Below are 9,169 nucleotides of genomic sequence, written 5' to 3'. Positions count from 1 at the left end.
CGCTCAACAGCATACAGCTCAGTTTGTCATTTACTGTACTTTTAATCAGAACAAAAATTAATTGTTGCCACTCAAAAACTAATCTGTTACCTGCATGAATCCTTCCAAATTTTCTTCCTCCAACTGAAGGTGAAACAGTGTTATCTATATAGTGCTAATTCAAATTATACATCGCTCTGAAACAGGTTACTCCAAAGTTAACTTAGCAACCACCACCACTAGAGAAGAGGATTACAAAAAGAGACCGATTGAGATGACACACTGTTTTGTGCAAGATAGTTTTATTAACAGACCAGAGTTTGAAAGATTGCAGCTGGGCATCTGAACCTGGAAGGGAAAAAAAATTATCATTAGACATGTGTAGATCTGAAACTACTCTGGCCACCTGAAGAATTAATGCATTTCTACAGTTTAGAATTTGGGCTGAAAATACTAATTTTATTTCATTGGATTTAAGACTTCAGTAGTCTTGCACACAATAACTAACTTCAATATTAACATCCCTGCACTCAACACACAAATTTCAAGTGCCAGAACAGGATAAACATTTCTAACTTGGAACTATTGGTACCTACTTTTCTATTTGTCTAAAAGCATAGCAGGAGGGACCCTGATATTTAAAGAAATTAAGACAAATAGCAGGAAACCATCAACATATAGGGAAGAGGAATAAATACTCATCTTCAGACACATGCCCCTTCAGAATGACAGTACTTAAAGAGTACTGCCAATATCTCATCTGAACCTACTGCTCTAGCTGTCCATTACCTCAGTAGAAATGGTAACATTCTTCTGTTTTCTACATGTAGGTTACTTTATTTTAAACATGCACTCTATTCAGAACAGTAAGAAAACAGCGGGAATAGGAAATGCAGGAGACGAGAACAGTTATCCTAGCTTTACACCAGAGGTATGTTTGTTTGCAGTCCAAGCAGAGCAACTGATTGCTTGTAAGCCAGAAATAAGAAATGACAAGGTCACTTCTTAAATTGCAAGATGGAGTAAAGCCTTGATGTCTGCTACTTACATGGGATGCTGAGCTAGAAGTCCAATGAAAAACACTAGCAACCAGCTGAATATCGCCAGTTTCTCTGCCAATATACTACTCCTCACAGGCATTTATAGCCACTGCAATAGTGAACTAGAAGCTTCCCTCCTGTAGGAAGGCTCCTGAGAACTCAAGACCACCAGTATACTTCCGATGTTTGTCAGTGAAGATGGAGGAGAAACAATCTACACTGACAGAAAAGCTGCAGGGTTTCAATTAAAAATAGCAGTTTCCATCTTATGCTCAGAAATCAGACAGGAGCATAAAGTGAAAGTAGTTTTGCTCAAGCTTGGTTATGAAGCCTCACACACTAGCTTTAGGGAAACATCTCCCAGTACTGAAACTGTAACAGTTTGGGCCAGCAGCAAAATTTCTACAAGAATGCTAGTGTACGTAATGTAACATTACCCCAGGCACCAAACATTACAGCAATATAGCTTTACAAGAACACCGTTCCCAGTAAGTAACTATTTTCCTAAAGTGCAAGTTTCCATGTGCCATGTAACCAGTGCTTTAAAACTCTGCTGCTTCACAGATGGAGACAACAAAGCAACACACAAAAAGCTTGGGGGAGTGGAAACTGAGGAAGAACAGCCTGCAAAAAAGCTTCAAGAAAAAAAAGCTGACAGTCAAATGGAAAGATATTTCATAGGTCTCATTTAGCTCCTTGAACAGCTCCTCAATGAGCTCAACTTGCTATGCCTTGTTGGCTATAAAAACATTTTTTAGAAGGCTTAAAACAAACAAAAAAACCAACTTCCCTCCCTTAAGAAAATTAGTTTCCGAGAACTCATCCAAACAGCAACTACACCTGTTTTAAGCAGTAAAGTCACATCACTACCCACTATTTATTAACCAACCCTCTGGAAGTTAGGAATTCCTAAGCCCATCTGATTTCTAAAAAAAGCCAAACCAAACAAAACCCAAAACAAAAACAAACAAAACAACGAAAAAACCTTCTTGCCTTTGGAGGAATCAGTTTAGGAAAAATTGGGTCTTTGCCTGTTATTCTTTCCAAGCATCCTAACACAACTAAATATTCTTAAATCCCAGCATATCTGTCATACCAAAAAGGCATTTATCCTTGACTGAAAGTAAGATACGGGCAACACCAAACCTAGTTTAGTGTGTAAAAACAGTGGAAAAAGCAAGGGGAAGTACGAGAACTCTGAAAAAAGTTTTGGCTTTGAATGGCAGAGACATCTCATCAAAGCAGGAACAGTGGAGTGACAATAGATAAGACAGATTGTTTGAACTAGATACTAACTTCAGCACTCAGCTGCCACTGTCAAACTGCTTTAAGTGTTAACAAACCTTCCCATTTCTAAATGATAGACTATTCAAATGGGCAAATTAGTCTTTCAAAATTACCATCTTGGTCATGTTAACATGTTAACATGAAAGCTTAAATTGAATTGTTTTGAAGCTTGAACAAGCTGAGAATTTAGACCATTAAAATGCTGTAAATTGGTAATTTAATTGATAATTTAAATTTCTCCTAGTCCTAAACAGGCTTTTATAGCAGAAATCAGACAATCTGAAAAAACACTGTACTTGCAATCACAAGACTTTGATCATATTAAGAATTCATTAATGAGGGCTGAAAATTTCAGCCAAGATCTCAAGGCTTCCCATCATAAAACCCAAATAAGGTTTTAAACCAAGTTTTTGGTAAATGAAAAACAAGGTATTGGTAATGTTTATAATTCCTAAACATATCAGCTATAATGAACATTTCGTTTCTTCACAAATGTTTAAGCTTTAGCAAGACTTTAAAAATAAAATCAGAACACTGTATTGTCCAAGTAGCTTTGTACTGTAGATACCACCCAAGCATAAGTAAATACATATTAAACCTGAATGCTCAACCAATAATGGCAGCAGCCTACATAGAAATGGAACAGTGGATAGTATTAACCATTGGTAATACCTCACCATTAGTTCATTCTCCTTATGAGTCTGTTGATCTGATCTTCTCTATTACCAGCATCCCCACCTTCCACGAAGTGGATAGTTTTCTTCTTCATTCCACCCCGAGGAGAGGATAACTTGAAGGGCCAAAGGAAGTTGTTCACAACTTTGAAGTTCTTGCCAACAGTGTAAATTTCATGGATCACATCTTCCATGCAAATGATGCCAAGCTTTCCTAAAATTCAGAAACGTTTTTCTCAGAAGCTAAAAGTTATCAAGTTATTATTGTCATAACTACTTATTTTAATAAATTTCAGGAAGTCAGAAAGCACCCACTCTGTCACGACGCCCAATGACTGACTTTTCCAATTAAAATGGAATGCATTTGAGTTGGCTGCAGCCAACTCTATGTTAACTTAGTTGTTACATTTGGCAAGAGGCATCAGTTTCAACTGTTGAGTATTTCTAGCCAGGAATGAGGAACAACAAAAAACAAACCCCACTTAGTGAATCTTAGGAAAACAGACTGTGTTCTTTGAACAAAAGCTAGATTAAGTACGCTTAAACCTTAGTTAAGTGTAGCTCAGGGAAATTCACTGAACTACTTATGCTGTTGAATAATGCAACAGCATGTTTCCTTAATGCCTTTCCAGAGTCTTCAGTGACATGTTACTAGTTAACTGCTCATAAAACGCGCTGATAAAAAAGAAAGTGATTACAGCATAATACTTGTACCTTTAGAATCTGATTATCTATTGCACTGGAAAAGGAACAACCATGACACAATTTAATTTGAAGTGATACACAAATCAAGTGCCAAAAATGGGACAGACATCAGTGTTTGCTTTCATTCCTGGCATGACTGGAAAAGCAGCAGCCTCCTAGAGCAGTCTATTTCCTGAAAACTGACCACCACGCTTTGTTTTTACTGAATACACTAATCACTTTTACTACCTAGTTCTTCTGATAGGAAGTTTAAAAAGTCTGTTTACCAGATCATGAAGGTCTAAGACACAAACAACATCTAGTATTAAGTTTGAAACTTCAAAGCTATGTATGATAAGCTTCTTTCCTGCTGCAGCACCTTTTCATTACTGCGGGATCTACTGGCTTATTAAAGGTCAAGGAGTTTACATTTAAAATTACAAATTTAAAATGCTATAATTTGATTCTTTACACTGGTTTTCAACACTTTATAAGTGTTGAAAAAAGCTACTTCCAGCTTGCTTTGCATTAAGCTATTAAGACAGAAGTAGAGATTATTAACCAATCACTACTATTCTCCAGAGACAAATAAGGAAAGGTGTCCAGCTTCGCATCAATCATCCAAATGCAACAAGTTGGTTTCTTGTTTTGTTAAGTGAAGCAGTATTTACCAAGGCGTTTCTGAATCAGGGAATTATCAGTAAGAGCAATGCGCTGCTTGTTGATCTTGCCATAACCACGCTTGTAGATCAATTCATGCACAGACTTCAGATTGGGATAACTGAAACAGTCAAGAAAAAAAAAAAGAGAGAATTTTAAGTCTTTGCAAGCCACATTCCAAGTTAACATCCCCAAATTAAACTCCCATAACAAACAATTTAACATCATTTCAGCATGCCCCAAACGTAAACACAAAAGCAACAGAGAAGCAAATCTTACTCACACCAAGTTCCCAAGACCACCAGTATGACAGTGTAATCATATCTAGAAAGCATTACCTTTTAAAGCACTACTGTAATCGTGTTTTCAATTCAAAGCAGGGAAAGCGCACAGAAGCTGTAAGAAGATTTTGAACACAAGGGAAACCTGCAAGTCTACTGTAGCAAAATGCAAAAGATGCTCAACATTTACACCCTGATTTGATAAGACTAGCCATTTCACTCACCCCCATGCAATATAGGGTTCAACAATCCGCAACATGTTGATAGAAGCTTTGTTGAGTTTTACAAATGTGCCATTAAAAATCTGACGCAGGCGAAGAAGCTGCAACACCTTGCGGACCTTAGGGCTGACACCATTGGTACTAGAGAACACAGGAAAAAAGCCTCAATTATCTGCATCCCAGAAAACACTATCAGGATAAAAACCCCACAATAGTATTGTTCCCATATGAAGTGCATCACTATTTTACTAATTACAGAAAACAAGCTTACTAAATTATTTACTGTCAATATATATTTCAGCATTAAGTTAAAACAAATCTATTCCCATGAAAATAATTTAAATAAGCACTATACTGAAATGGTTTATAACTGTCCTTGTGCTCTCCTCAACATAATTCTTCCAATCACATCTTTCATTAGTTTTCTATAACACTTTACCAAAGGAGAGTTAAACAAACACTTCAAATAAAGCTTAGCAGAATGTTAGGGAATACTGGCATGTAATTTCATCACGATTAAGGTGAAACAGAACAACTGTCTGGATGCATTTGTAGCCTTGCTGCCTTCTTAAAAATCAGGGATTCCTAAAGACAGAAGACACAGCCAGCATAATGATTGTTCACTTAATTAAATAAGCCTCTGGTGCATGTACAACATACTGCCAACAACTTTCCAAGCCACCAATGGAAGGCTTGATTTTTATTTACGTATTTAAGCCCTCAAAACAGACAGATAATAGGAAAGCCAATTTCAGTGCTTCTGAACATAAAATTTTTGACATCTATATTCAATCTCACCCCCTTATCCTGATCACAAATGCCAGTTTCGGTTCCGCTGGAACGTAGTAATTGCCAGCTTTTCGGGCCATCCTGGCCATACGGATCTCCTGCCTATACATGTGCCTGTACTCCTTGTGGTAAGCTTGGGCTCTTGCATAGATGAGTTTTCTTTGTGTCTTACGGAGCTGAAATAAATTGAAAATTACTTAAGATTAAATAATGCCTTTAAACACACGAAAATCACCTTCAAATACTGTAGCATATTCCAAAACCTCCCACAAATAACACAGATTAAAAGAACATCTGCCCATATCATGGAGTTCAGAATCACCCTCGGTAGAAAAACTGGAAAACTGTTACACAGCAGTGCTGCTTTACCTTGAACAATGTTATCATGCATCAAACTTATCCTGACAAAGGCTATAACCTCTTGCCTTGCAGAAGACTAGCTTTAATCTTATAGACAACTGTATGCTTTGCCCTTAGTCTGCCCAGAACTGGTTTGTTACTGACAAAAAAAAAAAAAATTAATACAAATAAAGCATATTTTAGTCCAAAATATTAAGAAAATATCAACATGCTAGACCCAACTACTGTAAACTGTAAACTTCTGTACTGTGTTATATCAGCAGTAGTAGCTGATATTCCAACAGAAAAGCAATTCAAGTTACGGAGTAGTGAAATATTCACCTTTTTTATAGCCAACATCCTCTTCTGACGTTTGGCTTTTAGAGCTGCATAAGCCTGCCGCTTTTTCAGCAGGCTTTCCGGTACAGATGGCACCTTCTTTGCTCTAAATGAAAAGAGAAAAAACCCTACTTTTAGCTGATATGAAAAACTGGGCTTTAAATTACACATGACAAACAATGTAAACTCTTAACACAATGTGTATGCAGGCCTCACTGCCTCGAGCCAGTTCGCTGTGGCATCTTCCTTGTTCCACTGCTACCAGGCCTCGATGCAGCTAAAACACGCCACCTTTTATACTAGGCAAGGCAAACTAACAGACTAGCTGTTGAGCAGCACACAACCTATATACACAACTGTAAAAACTAAGACCACTTGAGTGACAAGAAGTTTTTATCCTACTTTGCTACAATCCAATTTGTAACAGAACAAAGTCTGTTTCAAGCACATCTCTTTCAGATTAATAAACATTTCAAGGGGTGCTTTAAGAGAAAAACTAGTTTAGCAGTATTCTGAAATTTAATTGACAGGACTTTACTCAGATTCTAAACTCTTAGATGTGACAAAACTCGCAAGACCAGTGTATGCAGAACCGTAATTACCTGAGCGAGCTCCTAGCCTAAACGTACCCTATGATTCCCTACTCAGGCCGCACACCGTTCCGCGCACCCCAGTGTAGCACTGACCGCCCGCCCGCCCGCCAAGCCAGGAGAAACTCTGCCGCCCCGGGTCCCTCACCCACGAGCGGCGCATGGGGGCCAGTTCTCCCTCCCCACCTCACCGAGGGCCGGCGGGGTAGCAACCGCCGTCTGCGTAACAGACAGGGCCGGCGGCGGCTGCATCCCTGCCGCGCTGGGCCCTATCCTCCCGCCGCGCCTATCCTGTCGCCACTCCCGGCACCAGACCACTAGTGCCCCCTCCCGGGTCGCCGGCGGAGGCCTGGCGACCAGGGGCGGTGGGCTGCGTCCCGGTGGTGGGGGCAGGGAGCAGGCACCGCCACAGCTGCCGATGGCGGCGGATTATCCCGAGGCGGGACGGCCACTTACTCCTTCTCCGCCATGATCAGCGCCGGAAGAGAGAGGGCGAGCGCATGCGCAAGGCCGACTTAACCCGTCTGCCTGCGCAGGCAGGGCCCTGGGCTCCGCAGGACCCCGGATTTGTGCGTCCGCGCCGGTGCCTGACCGCGGCGCGGGCGCCGGGGTGGCCGGCGAGTGCCTGAGGTAAGAGGGACCGGGAGCCGCCCTCCGCCCGGCGGGGCAGGGACCGGCTGTATTCCGGGCCGGGCGGGAGCCGCTGCGCCGTCAAACCCAGTCTTCACCGCAGGAGGCTGAAAACGTGCAGTGCGGTGGTGGGGCTGCCAGGCATCTCGTGTAACGCAGGATTTCCCCTGTTGCAGCCTTAAAACCTGTACCGACAGCCTTCGGGACGCCACCTCCCGCCCCGCGCTTTCAGCACCGAGGCGGGGATGGAGGCCGAGATCGGGGAAGTGCCGCCCCGCCGCCCCCCTGCTCAGCTGCATTCGCAGCGACAGCCTGGCAGCCCGGAGGGTGAGGGAAGCGGGAGGAAGACCGAAGCAAGGCCGAGCCCCGCGAGCGGTTCGTAGCCGTGCTCCTCGGGCTCAGCCCCGCGGGCCGAAGCGCTTCCAGCAGGAGAGCCCGGGCTCCCGCGCTGTCTTTCCCCCTCTGCAGCTGGACGGAGCCCCGCGTGAGGAGCCCGGCTCTCAGCGGACTTTGAGGGCTGCCGCCCCGCTCACCTCCGCCCAGGCCCGGGTCATCCCGTCCGTCGTGCCGGCGGGATCGTTCACCAGGACGCATGGGGAGATGGAAACTGCGGGCTGTGTTTCTGTCGGGCTACGTTTCTATGAGGTTGGGTTTCTTTTCAGCTCAGCATACAAAAATAATAATTGCGTAGATGGAGAAGGGAGGACAGGCGTGCCCGTCACGGCACAGCGGCTTTTTATTTGGAAGGCTGCTTAAGGCTACTGGCTGTGGCTCTTAGGCCCGATCCCGTGAACGCCTGCCAGTGCTCTGAAAATCACCCACGGGGGCACCAGCCCTGGCACCTCATTACCTATGCAGAGGAAGAAGGGAAATCAGTGGAACTTGGAGCAGCAAAGAATTATCCAGTGTAAAATAAGTGTAGGCAGCTGGGCTGGGGATAACGAACGCCAAGCTCTGCGTTTGCTGGTTTTATTTGTTGCCTGTTGACAGCACGCAGAGGTGCTAGCTGGCACTGAAGAACGGCACTGAGGATGCTTTGGGTTTGAGTTGCAGCTGTATCAACGTTGATTTTTGTAAAATAGCATTACTTCATCCTAATACAGAAGGTTGTATCGCTTGATCTCATTAAAACTGGTGTAAAAGGGGGTATTTAAAATCAGCACGCAAATGTGCAATAAGACACCTACAATATCTGCCGAAGGACAAGGCTGTCTGCACTTTCTCCCAAAACTTTTAAACTCGGATTTCTGCTAAATCCGAGAGGCAGCGTTCACAAATACCACGTTCCGACAACTTTTCTAAAAACTGGTGGCTGCACAGGGAAGAAAGCGCAGCGTGGTGCTCTTTGGCACGTGGCTGCAGAGGGGCATCGGCAGAGGCAGCGGGATGAGCCCTGCCCGCCCGCACGTGGGAAATGGCAAGGGCACGCTCTGCCCCTCGCCCTCTGGAGCGGGCAGGTGCCCGGGAGCGGGATGGTCCCAGCACTGGGTGTGAGGTGGCCGCGGGGTGCCCATCTACAGGAAGCGGCACTTGTTACCTCACAAAGAAAATACTTTCCACGTGCTGGTACTTCTGAGTTCCCACTCAGTCGGCGGTCGGTTGGATATTAATGGCCTCTGTATTTGCTTGACAGACCCAAAAAAACATCGGGGTGTT

General features: G+C 43.4%; 1 protein-coding gene across 2 annotated transcripts; it reads right to left on the bottom strand.

The window, feature by feature from the left end:
- Nucleotides 1-259: 259 nt before the first annotated feature.
- On the bottom strand, nucleotides 260-7,392 carry RPL7 (ribosomal protein L7). Of its 2 annotated transcripts, none has more exons than XM_059836210.1 (7): nucleotides 7,340-7,392; nucleotides 6,297-6,399; nucleotides 5,625-5,791; nucleotides 4,830-4,967; nucleotides 4,336-4,445; nucleotides 2,979-3,194; nucleotides 260-327 (listed from the first exon to the last, which is right to left on the bottom strand). In XM_059836210.1, exons 1-6 carry the CDS (start codon nucleotides 7,351-7,353, stop codon nucleotides 2,986-2,988), a joined length of 741 nt encoding a protein of 246 aa, XP_059692193.1. In that variant the 5' UTR covers nucleotides 7,354-7,392; the 3' UTR covers nucleotides 260-327; nucleotides 2,979-2,985. The 2 variants fall into 2 exon arrangements, with proteins under 2 accessions (XP_059692193.1, XP_059692192.1); XM_059836209.1 differs by having other exon boundaries at nucleotides 2,984-3,194.
- Between the last annotated feature and the right edge of the window lie 1,777 nt (nucleotides 7,393-9,169).

This window comes from Gavia stellata, chromosome 3 (assembly GCF_030936135.1).
Source record: "Gavia stellata isolate bGavSte3 chromosome 3, bGavSte3.hap2, whole genome shotgun sequence".
In the NCBI taxonomy this organism is placed as follows: Eukaryota; Metazoa; Chordata; class Aves; order Gaviiformes; family Gaviidae; genus Gavia; species Gavia stellata.
Note: the sequence above shows the minus strand (reverse complement) of the source record. Positions and strands in the feature narration are given on the sequence as shown.